Here is a 13,375-nt window from a genome sequence, read left to right as displayed (position 1 = left end):
AGTAGGAATTCTGAAAGCAAAGAACAATTTCTTTTCATGTTTGGCCAGAAATTATGTGAGTACATTTATGTGTCCCCATCCCATTTACATGCATTGGGGTCAGAGAGGGAGAAAAAGATTCCACCATGCTGAAGTTAGCTAATTTACCTAGCCAGTATGAAAATCAACTATGTATCCCTGTTCCAGCAGAGGCAGGAAACACTGAACAGAAAAGACAGAGCTCGATGACTAAGTGTCCAGGATACACTCCTGGAAATGGAAAATTCTGGTTCATGTTCTTGATTCAGTTAAAAGAGAAAGGGTATATCAAAATAGGAATTTTGAAAGAAAAGATTCACTTTCTTTTGGTTTGGGAGAGGAATCCTGAGATGATGCTGCAGCTCCTAAATTTTACATCGTGAGGCAAAATATATTGTCCATGGATAGTGTCCACACTTAGGTGTGTCAGAGTAAGCTCTTTTAGGTGCAGCACAGAGAGAGCAGAACTGCTGCAAATTAGCTAGAACAGAATATGTGGGCTGACAGAACTGTGGTTTCAGTCTTCTCTTTTGCACAGCCTGGGGATCCACATTCACAGTTTCAGAATCTGCCTGGAGATGATGTTTATCCTATCTTTCAGGTCAAGAAAGAGAAATAATCCTTCCTTTATTTTAAAGGACAGTTCAGCCTCTGTGCAGCTCACCTGTGGGATTCTGTAGGCAAAGCTTGTATTTAATCCTCTGGATCACAAAACTCACTGCAATCTGCAAAGATAAAAAGTTACATTTAGTTTTATCTGCATTTTAGTCACATATGTTTCAACAGAATTACTCATTTTTGCGTGATCAGACTCTGATCGGTGCCTCTACTTTAACTGTAATTCTGCAGCTGTTAATATCCTTTTGTCCAGAGGAATGTGTATTCTTTTCAGAGCTAGTGCTTAATAAATAACTATTGAAGCTTCTTTATATCTATTTATATATTATATAATATATATATAATATTATAATATATATAATATATAAATTATATATTTTATATATATTATATTAAATAGATATATATATCTATTTATATCTATTTATATCTATTTATATTATATTTATATATATGTCCTAGCATTTTCCAGAATTTCAGGAAATGGGAACTCCTCATATGGAATCACAGAATCACAGAGTGGTTGAGGTTGGAAGGGACCTCTGGAGATCATCTAGTCCAACCTCCCTGCTCAAGCAGGGTCCTCTAGAGCACATTGCACCACATCCAGACAGGTTTTGAATATCTCCAGGGAAGGAGACTCCACTACCTCTCTGGGCAACCTGTGTCAGTGCTCTGTCACCCTCCCAGGAAAGAAGTTTTTTCTCAGGTTTAGGTGGAACTTCCTGTGATTCAGTTTCTGCCTGTTGCCTCTTGTCCTGTTGCTGGGCACCGCAGAGAAGAGGCTGGCCTCATGCTGTTGACACCCTCCCTTCAGATACTTGTACACGTTGATGAGATCACCTCTCAGTCTTCTCTTCTCCAGGCTGAACAGGCCCAACTCTTGTAGTCTTTCTTCAGAGGAGACATGCTCCAGTCCCCTCATCATCATTGTAACCCTCTGCTGGACTCTCTCCAGAAAGGTGGTCTTGAGAAGTATTCTTTTTAGCCTTCAAGGCTAGGTTTGCAACAAGTTGTTATCTGAAGTTCCTAAAAGGTTGTTAAACTGTACGTAAACTACCAAAAGTTCATGATACAACTCCAGCTTTTGTATGCTTTTCTACAGTAACTGTAAAATACTGTGGGAAATAAGATCCCTAAACAAAAGTAAGCTAGTGCACGTATGTCTGATCTGAAAATGAATTATGATGGATGTCAGTACTGGCTATAACTAAATCTAAAATATGTTATGACTTGGAATATGAATTTCACTTACCATAGTTATGGGATGATATATTTCTGATACAGACCAGTTAATTAAGTGACATTTGTCAGAAATAGACATTGCCGTCTTTCATAAATCTTTTCTGGGTTCTGTTAAGTAGCTGTTGGATAGCTTTCAACTATCTGGCTAGAATCTTAGTTTCAGTGAAGGCATTAATTCACCATGATTGTGGGAGAATACTATTCAAGAGTAGGAGTATTTAATATTTTAATGGTTGTGGAAGGTGGGGACTCTGGAAAATTCTGGTAAAGCAAATATCTTTCTCTGAACCAGAAGATATTTTGATACTATAGAAACATATCAAACCCTACTGTTTTCTTATTTCTCCTATTTGGAATCCCACAAATGTTCTTCATGTGAAGTTTTTGTTTTTGTTTTTGTTTTAATTTCTAATTACGGAAGGGCTGATTACGCTTGAGGTATTAAAGATGCTCAGTAATTTGGGAGATATACTTACTACCTACTAGGGTTCAGTTCCAAGTAATAGGAGCCCTCTAGTTTTACCAGGCTGGTCTGATATTTTAAAACCTACCTCATGAGAGTGGGATGGAGCCTATTGTGGTAGGAGATTTAATTTGCTGGAAAAATAAAGAGTATTCTTAAAAAAAGTTTTAATGCTCATTCAGTCATGCTGCTGACTATATTTGATAACACCATTCTCAGAATTTTTAACCTCAAAGTCAATAAATGAGCATTATCACGTAGTGTCCTGGTTAGTGAGGAAGAAGAGATCCTTGATATTTTATAGAGGGTAACGGAAAAGTGTGCTCTACAGTTTGCTTTCTTTGTTGATTTGCTTTGGTTTAGCATACTTTTTTCCATGTTAGGAATGTAAAAAATATAAATGTTATTGTTTTGTTTCTTACATTTTGGTAGCACTGTTTTCCTAGTGTTTTTTCTTGTAGCACTATTGAAATGTAGTGCGTTTCAACTTTAAATGTAAATGCTAAATTTACCTTAAACACTTCAAACAACTGAGTGCTTTAGATCATTAAACAAGAGCAAAAGGAACAATGACAGCCCTGAGGGTTCTGTTTCCAGACACTGCAAGAAACTGAGCCAGGTAGCAGAAGGGGTGGGAGGCCAGAATTTCTTGCCAATAAGGCAAAGATAATTTCTGGCCAGTCAATCAAACTCTCTTCAGAGATGTTGTAATTATCTCTGTCTCTTCATGTCGCTGGCTGACTATTTCACAATAGGTTTCACAAGCTGCTAGGGCTATAGGTCTAGTTTTCATGTGGCGGAATGGATTTCATCCAGCACATGTAGAGCCTTCATTTGGAATACTGAATTAAGCTCAGGAAGGAAAAATGGTGCCTTATGTGGTTCAACTTTGAATCAGTGAAAACTGTTCCACTGAGACAGTTGAAGTTTAATGACCTATGATAAGAAACTCTTTCCAGCAGGAACAGAAGTCTTGAATGTAGTCTGTTTTGTTTGTTTTATTTTTCACTTAAATATCTGGATTAACACTCTGGGTTGCCTTATTGTCTTTTATTCAAAGAATCACAGAATGGTTGAGGTTGAGAGGGACCTGTGAAAGTCATTTAGCACAACAATCCTGCTCAAAGCAGAGTCAAATAGAACAGGTTGCCCAGGACCTTGTTCAGTCAGGTTTAAAATATCTTCAAGGATTGAGACTCCACAACCTCTCTGGGCAACCTGTTCCAGTGTTCGACCAACTTTAGAGTGGTGGGGTTTTTTTTATTGTTTTGTTTTGTTTTTATGTTTAAGTGGAAATTCTTATATTTCATTCTGTGGCTGTTTCCTCTTGTCCTGTCATTGGGTCCTACTTAGAAGAGTCTGGCTCCATCTTCTTTACTCCCCATTCAAACTATGTGTTCATGCACACTGGTAAATCCCCCCTGAGCCCAAGAACAACATACTTTGAACATATTTGGTATTTTTGTGTCTTTTAGATTGTGGATTTACTACCTCAAAAATCATTTTGTGAGTTCATCTGGGCAGCTCTTTTGATCAAATCTTTTTATTTTAATCTATAACCAAATCATTAAGAAAATACAGGTAATACAGCAAATTATAAGTAAAATTCCTCTAATATATTCAAAATTAAAAATTAATTTCCAAATGTTTTATCAAATAGTTTCTTAAATCCAGTTTCTTAACTGGAATAAAATATCTAAATAAATAAATGTAGTATTTAGTTTCTTCTGAAATGAACTTTTTCATGTGTTCATTTTTTAGAAGTCTGAATATAGATTCAATTAGTAGGTCTTCCCCACCCCAGACCAGATGAAAAAATTCCAAAAGTAATAAAAATTTAATCCTTGTTGACTTTATCAAGCATCATGATCCTCACATTGCTGGAGATCAGAATAAAAAGAGAAAGGTAACCATTTGGGGCTTTCTTACACTAACAGGGAAACATATACCATTTGTAAGTGTTTTTTTTTTCTTTTTTTTTCAGAAAATAGTCTTTTACAGTCTCTGTAAAAGTGCCACAACTATGCTCAAGGAATGTAAAAAGAATGACAGACTAAGGTATATTACAAACTTCTGACACTGCAGTAGAGAGACTCCAGGCAAGAAACAGTGATCAGAAGACTCAATCACACAGGGATGCAGAGAGAGGAACAAGCTGAGACAGATATCAAAGCTGTGCGGAATCACTAATACGTACCTATCTTAGAAGAAAGAGGATCTACACATTTCTTTACATTATTCATTAAGTTTACCTGGGACTTTTTAAATCATATTTTGTTAATTTTTGTTTTTCAATTGTTAGTTTTTCAGACTGTTGTGAAATTGTGACATCTGAGGCCTCTACCCTAAGTTTCTATTTTAATTTGCTGTGCTTACATAGGATTAAACTCACAAAAGGATTTAAACATCAAAACACCTAACTTTTAGGTATTATATTGCTAGAGATTTCAGCTCAGCGACTGAAAGCCTACGAAATAAACAGGAAATGTAAGTGGGAAGGATAACTGCCTAAAAATGGGAGCTGCTGAATCAAGTCTAGGCAAAACCGTGCAGCTAGGTCCTCCAACTTAAAGGTGGCTATCTCAGAAGCTGTTCAAGATTAGCTAACTAAATTGTAATAAATTTATTGTAGCATATATACATGCACAACCAAATTAATCCCATCTCTTTCCATCTTCTCTATGAGGCTGAAACTTAGAGCCTCTCTGTATTCTCACACATTGTAGCCATGTGTGAGACAGAGACACTTTTTTAAGAATCCTGCTGTCATTTTGTTGCAGTTTAAGACCAAATGACAATGTAGAAACTAAATATATTTGGATACCAAAACACTTTAATTACAGATACGTGCAGTTTTACAGATTGCATGTCTTTCCTGCTCCACAGGAGAGATGTTGCGATTTGGGAAAGAAGTTGGGTGGGTCAGCATGGTGGCTCCAGCTATACCATGCCTCCTCCTCTAGGTACGAGTGTTCTTGTCTTCTCAAGTGTCTCTGGACCTCCGAGTCAAAGAGATGATCCTGAATTGTAGTGCAGGCTTGTGGACTCCCCATGGTTCTTTCCTCATATCCCCAAGGGACTCTGGACACTGTCAGTTACAGGATGAGGTAGAGAATAACTGATTCTTGACTGGCCTGTTCAGGTTCATGCAGTGCCTAACATCTGGCTGGCACTCACAATCTGCCTGTCTTGAAGGTTCTCGCAGTTTATAACTTTCACTGTTTTTAAAAGGCTGTTTAGGCTTCAGGTGCTTTTCTATTCTTATAACAAAGCTACTCCCTGATGCTCTAGGGTGAACTAAAGCTTATCTACGTATGCTAACACTGTTGTCAGCTAGGACTAACTTATGCTAACTGCTACAGGTTTCCATACCAAGCAATTCAACAATGTCAGGTGTTTGTGTTGGTAAAGACTTTAGGATGTAATTTGTCTATATAGCTTTAAAACCTAAAGATTAGTCATCCAAGTTGTCTTTTCAAGCAGCTATTTCTCTCCACTAACTGCAAGAAGAGTTCAGGTTTAGATAACATTTAGGTCACGCAAATCCCATTTCAGGCATTCCTCAAGCTTAAGGGAGAGCTCAGTGAGGTTTTCGGCTAGTATTCAATACTCGATTTCTAAGGAGACAGCTGGATTTTTTGTCCTTTGTAGAAGACAAAAACCTAGACTGGACTTTTTCCTTTTAATTTCCAGATTTTTCTCTTTTAAAGCATATTCATTTGAACCTCACGATATAGATGAAGTACGTCTTATGCAGTTTGTCAGGTCTTTATACGTTCAGCTATTGACTCACTTCTCAAAGTTCATCTATATGGTCATCCAATGTTTTCCCAAACTGTTTAGACCTCTGACTAGTTCCAAAGTTGACTGCTCCCTGCTCTCTCCCAAAAATAATTAGTCTTCTGACAGTCCAGAAAAGTAACACTCAAAATATGTGGAATAATATCATGATTTCTAAGTTTTATAGATATGCACACATTCTTCCTAACCTACAAAAAAGAAGAATATGATAAAACACATGAACAGGAAGTTCCATCTAAACATGAGGAAAAGCTTCTTTCCTGTGAGGGTAACTCAGCACTGACACAGGTTGCCCAGAGAGGTAGTGGAGTCTCCTTCCCTGGAGATATTCAAAACCCGTCTGGATGTGATCCTGTGCAATGTGCTCTAGAGGACCCTGCTTGAGCAGGGAGGTTGGACTAGATGATCTCCAGAGGTCCCTTCCAACCTTGGCCATTCTGTGATTCTGTAAAGGTCCTTCCCAGCTCTTTGCAAAGGGGTGCGACTAATGCTCTTGAAAGCCCGTGGCTGTAAGGTTCTGGAGAAATCACAGAATCACTGAAGTGACTCCAGTCTGGAGTGCTGCAAAAAATATACTAACTTTATAATCACCATGATTAACATTCATCGTTGTCATTACTGGTAGATATTCTTTCTCCTGAGTTCCTGTAGCCATTTTCAAAGCTCTTAAGTAGGAAATATTTAAAATGTTTTCTGTCTTTGGATGTAGCTATTGAAAGCTTAGGCATACGAACTTTCTTGCCCTCCCAGAACCTCATTTACTCTATTCTCCTGGGCGTAATTCACATTCAACAAGGACCTTCTCTAGTTCTGCAGTAGTGCCGTGTTTTCGCACATAAAAAAGTGTTTGTCATTTATTTAAACACTTTAGGGCTGAAATTGTCTGGTCTCATGTTATATTGCAAGTGCATGATTTGATATTGAATTCCTACCTTACTTCATAAGATTTAACCTTATACCTTGTGCATATATTATGAATTTGCTGCAACAGAAGAGAAGTTAATACCTTTATATATTTGATGTCTGTGGGTTTAAAAAGTACAACAGCACACATTAGCATTTAATTTTCTCCAAATGCCTGCCGGTTAAAGATCTCTGAGGATTTTGTTTAATTTGTAAGTGAAAGCTGGAAGCCATTCTGCTTTCCTGTGTCTGTCCTCCACACCAGAGTTCAATTAAACATCTCCCCTACGATTTCCTTCACCTGCAAAAACAAAGCCAATGCACTGACAGAAAAAGGACCTGCATATGAATTAGACAGGTGCATGTCAGCTAGGTGGATATATATGCAAGTGGGTAGCCAAGCTGTCATTCTTCACCTTTGCCTCCAGTGAAAATAATTCTCTTTTATTTACTTTCACTCATTGAATCATCTAAAACGGCATTTTTCTGTTGATTAGAAAGCTAAATCTTTCTTCTTTGAGTGTTGGAAGGTCATGACCAATTTTTTTTCTTTTGTATTTGTCAACTGCTTTATTAATCATTAGAAAAAATACAGACATTTTCAGCAAGAAAATATAGCACTTTCACAGATTAGCCTTTTGTCTTCTCAGATATTGAGACACAAGTGAAAGCTGGCATGACAAATGACAAGAAAGAAGACAAAAATATATACTACAAAAACTTGAGTGCTTTAAGAATGCTGTAAACTGTGATCAAATTTAGTAAGAAAACATATATCATAAATATATGAATTTTAAAATTAATTTAAGAAAGCTTTATTATATAACAGCAAAACTCAATTCTGCAAGTAAGAAAGCTTTTTCAGCTAAAAAATGATCTGACTAAGCCAGCAAGAAGCGAAAAATAAAAAATTGTAAGATGATCACAAATAGATCGATATGAACTTGTGCGCCATGTAGCACGGCAGTTATGTACACTGGCAATCACCCCAGCCATAAAATGATACAGAATTGCTGACTATCCCAACTGTTTTTTCCTGTATTAGTACTACTATCTGTCATACCCAAGATTTGAAAGTTTGAGTTAACAGTTCTGTATATGTGTACAAGAACAGAATTAAGCGTGCAAATATATAGACAGGAAGAAAAGGAGAAATGAATAGAAATTGTGAGTTGAAAAGTATGGTTAATGAGGTTGGATATCCTTAAGAAATATGGAGTCAGCATGAGGAGGTGTAAGAAGCAGGCACTCTGAAACAGCGAAAGGAATATTAAGGGCATACCTTTTGTATTAGAAGAGGATGGTAAATTGATAATGTTGTATCAGTATTTTTCAAAAGCATAGATTAGGTGATATAGGGAACGGTCCTGTTACCGGACAAAAAACTTGAAAGATTGAAGTCAGATATAGAGAGTAAAAAATTAAAGGATAATTTTAATTGTTTATACCAATTAGTAGGAATTGAGTAAAAACAGATCTTCCAAAGAATCTGGACCTATTTTGGGAGATCAGTATCACTGTTGGAGAAGGTAACTATGGTACATATCCCAAAGACTGGATTCAGGGACTAGCTTAGGATGGTGATTCCCTCTCTTTTATAAGAATTTGCAGAAATGTCCTGAACAAAGACCATTTCCCAGATTCTTAGAGATGGACATGGTATCCAAAATGCATGAGGACAAAACAAAAGGGATCCAAGATAAAGAGCAAGTTTTCCTTCTGCTGACTGATCACTCCTCACTGCTAAATGGATACTTTATCATAGTGCTCACCTTCATATCCAGTCCTATTGTCTCAAACCCTTTAGCTTTCCTTAGCCACAGCTGCTTTTCTTTGTGGATATCACAATCCCACAGATTCTTGTTTGGTCTAAAAGAATAGGACAAGATGCCATCTCTCGCCTGTCTTTTTATTTACCAGCAAACAAGTGCTTCAAAAGATCTTAGCTTCACCATTATTTGTTTGCTATATCCCCACAAAGCCAGATAACCCAGCGCTGACTAATTGAATCTCCCTACCAGTTTGGCTTCAGGCATTTGTGTGTTTGATGGAGATTCACCATTATGTTTGCTGACCATCCTTGGCTAGGGATGATAGATCTGTTTCTTTACCTCAGATTGAAAGGATGAAGGGATCTCATGCAGAGCCCTTTGCAGCTTCTTCTGTGATCTTTTCTATGAGAATCCAGTAAGACAGTTCAGAAAGTGGTGTGATCAGCTCTAGCCTTACTGACCTATCAGTAGCATTACTGATCAACTCTAGGTATCACTGACCTCAGTGTGAGCTCCTTTCAATGTTCTATTCCTTTGTTATTAACAATGTTCCATGACAATTTCCTATTTTTTTATGCAACAAAATTTTCCTTGCTAGCTCAGGCATATGTTAGCAATCAGCATTGGACATATCCCCAAAGCAGGGTCTGTTTGTATATGAGGAGAGGAATGAGACATACAAATGAGGTATGTCCTCTATGGAGAAATTAATTAAGTGGCACCACAAATTCACTTGGTTATCTCCCCTACTTAAAAAATTCATCAGTTTCAAATCCTGCTATGGAGAAAATGAAATACTTTCTAAGAGGAAAAAGGTCTTGTTAAAAGAGGCATCCAATACCCTTTAATATATAATAGATACACACTAGAGAGTAAGCAAGATTCAGCCAGAATGTGGATGGAGGTCTGCATAGTCACAGAATAAGGATCAGGAGACGTTAGCTAGAGCATGCACGATCCACTCAGTATTAGCAGAGGAGATTGAGGAGGGCATGATTTCAGTTTGATTGCCTGATAAATATGTTCCTGGAGAAATTACATGTTTCTTTTAGCTCTAAGCCTGACAAAAATAGCTGTTGTCTTCTTTTTTATCTACATTTGCATCCAAGCAAACGGGTATGTTAAAACTCATATTTGCAAGCAGCAGTCTTTACTACAGCTCTTGAGTAGGCTATGCTGCTGTCATTTAAGGTGCCAACCTTAGATCTGACTTCTCTTGCCTTTTCATTTCTTGAGAAAGTGCTTGGTAGCATGCTTATTTTCAAAAAACGAAAATAGAATCATACAGCTTGATTTACTGTCTCCTTAGCAATCACCTAAGTTTCACAAACGTTGGATTCTCTCAGTCTACATCACTGAACACTGTCATGCAGTGCACTGAATAGGTGACAGCAATAGACTATCCTCTTCTCTGCAGAACACCTGCATTTAAGAGTTAGGCTTTTCTAGACGATTTCACAGATAATGAGTGAGCTCGCAAGTAAAGAAAAAGTTATGGCCAGAAATCCTGCTTTCAATTAAGGTTTCTGGAGGTGAAGCAGGGTCTCAGAAGCTGCAATGTGGGAAGAGGAAGATGAGTAGTCGCATGGTTGCAAGTGTATCACACAACTGATAGTACAGGTAGTTATCAGGCAATGCTGACGACAGAAGTTATAGCTATCCTAGCTCCCGCTTTATGTAGGACAAATCTGGAACTGATTAGAGCCTCAAGTGCATCTAGTCATCAAATTACAGCTTAAGTTATAAATTTGAATATGATTTTCAGACTTTCAGGAGGAAAACTGACTTTGAACCGTTTTTTTTTTTTTTTTTCATCCTCACAGAAAAGAATAGACATCATGTAAAGTGAAACTTTTCTTTTGGGAGCCATGCAATTTTTGGACGGGGAAGTATGCAGGCAGAGCAGCTGAAAATCTTTTCTTGGAAGAAGAGCAGCAGCAAGGTCCTAGCATAGCAGTATGATCCTTCCTCTTTTTCCTGTCCGTCTTTTGAAAAATGCTTTAGTTACTTGCTGTTCTTTCCACCTTCCTCCTTAATCAAGCTGTCATTTATACCATGGGAGAACGAAGAAACCTTCTGAGCTGTGGAAAGACAGGAAGTATGAATAAAGGCCAGGAGAAAATGTAATGCTGGATGGGATGTAGAATTTGTAGAACTGGTAGCCAAATGGGTACCTTATCCATGTATCATAGAAAGGCTACAGAATGAATTGACAGGGAAGTGCAGAAGAAAATACTACATTATTCATTCTAGTGTGGCAGAAATACATGAGAGGGTGAACTGAAAATTAGAAGACAGATGAATATTCACAATTTAAACTTTAAAATATCTCAAGTTTTGTAAGCCTTACTAGGATATGCTGAGATTTAACTTGGACATTTTTTATGAGTGACATTGGCAATAGTTTATTTAATCTGGGATTTTTTAATCTGAAGGATTAATGTTTGCCAAAGTTATTGCCAATGGAAAAACATGCTGTAAAACCAACTAGAATGTGTAAGAGCTGATGAGGCTGAATCTTACTTTGATAAAATGAATAGGTGTAATCCAGATTCCTAAACAGAAAAATTCTCTGTTTGTGGGAATAGGTAGACTGTACTGAATACTGTATATCCCCACTGCATACATATTTGTCTGCTGCTTTGAAGATCACACATTCCATCCAGTTAAATGAGAAATATAAGTTTTACATTGTAGACACATCTGCTTACTTCCCTTAGACGATCCTGCAGAAACAGGATCATTTGCCCACTCTGAAGGACTAACCCAGGAAGTGAAATCTCCGTAAATAAGTATGAAATTTAGAAGGAGCTAAATGGGATTTTTTGAATTAATGTGCAAGTGCTACACAAGGTAAATAAGAACGGGAGGATTTTTGTTTCTTCTTTTACTGAATAAAACATATAAAGATGCTATATGTGACAAATGCTATACTTGAAAGGAATCCAAGCCTCCAGTACTAAAAAGCCAAAGTTGAGAAAAGTACAGCACTTTTCTGATGGGATACCTATCACTTTTTGATTTCCCATAGTTCTTTACTTTGACACTTAATGCAAGCACTCAGCATACATTCATCTTGCCTAAGTGTGCCACTTGGAAAATCCTGTGCATAGTATGAGCTAGTCATCTACGCTCCTGCAATAATTAGTGGGGAGACATGAGCATCTGCAGGGGACCATTTGTTTTGTTCTAGAATAGATATGATGAGCTGCATCTAGCAGACCCCTTTTCTCGGCTGAGATGATGATGCAAAATTGGGAGGAGTGGCTGATACACCATGGGGCTGTGCTACCGTTCAGAGGGACCTGGACAGGCTGGAGAGATGGGCAGAGAGGAACATCGTGAAATTCAACAAAGGCAAGTGCAGGGTCCTGAAACCTGGGCAGGAATAACTCCATGCCCCAGGACAGGCTGGGGGCTGACCTGCTGGAAAGCAGCTCTGCGGAGAAGGGCCTGGGGATCCTGGTGGACAACAGGTTGTCCATGAGCCAGCAGTGTGCTCTCGCAGCAAAGCACCCCAACAGCATCCTGGGTGCTGCATTAGGAAAAGGACCTGCCAGCAGGTCGAGGCAGGTGATCCTTTCCCCCCTCTACTCAGCCCTGGTGAGGCCAAACCTGGAGTACTGTGGTCAGTGCTGGGCTCCCCAGTACAAGAGAGATACGGAGCTACTGGAGCGACTCCAGCGCAGGACTACTAACAAGATTAAGGGATTAGAGCATCTCTCTCTCTCCTGAGCAGAGGCTGAGAGCACTGGGACTGATTAGCCTGGAGAAGAGAAGGCTCGGTGTATAAATACCTGACAAGGGGTACTAAAGAAGACGGAGACAGACTTTTCTCATTGGTATCCACAGGAAGGATGAGATATAATAGGCACAAACTGAAAAACAAGAAATTCCATCTAAATATAAGGAAAACAACTTTACGGTGAAAGTGGTCAAACAGTGGATCAGGTTGCCCAGAGAGGCTGTGGACTGTCCGTCTCTGGAGATATTCAAAACCTGATTGGACAAGGTCCTGAGCAACCTGCGCTAGTTGAACCTGCTTTGAGGACTTGAGGGGCTTGAACTACAAGGTCTCCAGATCTTCCAATATGAACAAAAATTAAGTGATTTTTATTAGCAAACATGAGATAAGTTTCTCCCTCAATGGCTGAGTTGCAGAATTTATTTCAAAAATAGAATTAGTAAGTAAAATACAAACATATTCATTTTATGGTGATTTATGTAAATCATACATATTTTATATAACATATGTACAATCTCTATATAAAATTTTCTGTTAGATTTGTTTATAAAATTATATTTTATTGAATATATGAAACATTATTTAAATAATATTTACTGGTAATTAATATTATCCCAAATTATTCCAATTTCTTATGGAAAAAATGTAATATTTCATTAAAGCATGTACTTGAGCCAAAGCTTGTGTCTGGGCCAAGAGTTTTGCAGGAATTGTAACATGCCCCAAATTGGCAGAATTTCTTACTGCTTCTCCAAAGCTGTTATGAGTGGAGATTTCCCTGGACTCTCATGGCTCTTATTTGAATAGGAG

At 37.9% G+C, this 13,375-nt stretch overlaps 1 protein-coding gene across 12 annotated transcripts in view; it reads left to right on the top strand.

The window, feature by feature from the left end:
* The window catches only part of GPC5 (glypican 5), a 742,566-nt gene that overhangs the window by 339,172 nt on the left and 390,019 nt on the right, over window positions 1-13,375 (top strand). Inside the window, exon 7 of one of the 12 annotated variants that reach the window (XM_068929148.1) lies at window positions 10,644-11,027. The exons of the other annotated variants lie outside the window; for them this stretch is intronic. Within the exon in view, the coding sequence (XP_068785249.1) occupies window positions 10,644-10,664 (21 nt within the window). The 3' untranslated portion in view covers window positions 10,665-11,027. Of the gene's footprint in view, window positions 1-10,643; window positions 11,028-13,375 lie in introns of those variants that run through there. 12 annotated transcript variants of the gene reach the window in all.

Source organism: Struthio camelus, chromosome 1, assembly GCF_040807025.1.
Source record: "Struthio camelus isolate bStrCam1 chromosome 1, bStrCam1.hap1, whole genome shotgun sequence".
NCBI lineage: Eukaryota > Metazoa > Chordata > Aves > Struthioniformes > Struthionidae > Struthio > Struthio camelus.
The sequence above is the reverse complement of the archived record's forward strand: the minus strand, read 5'-3'. Positions and strand labels throughout refer to the sequence as shown.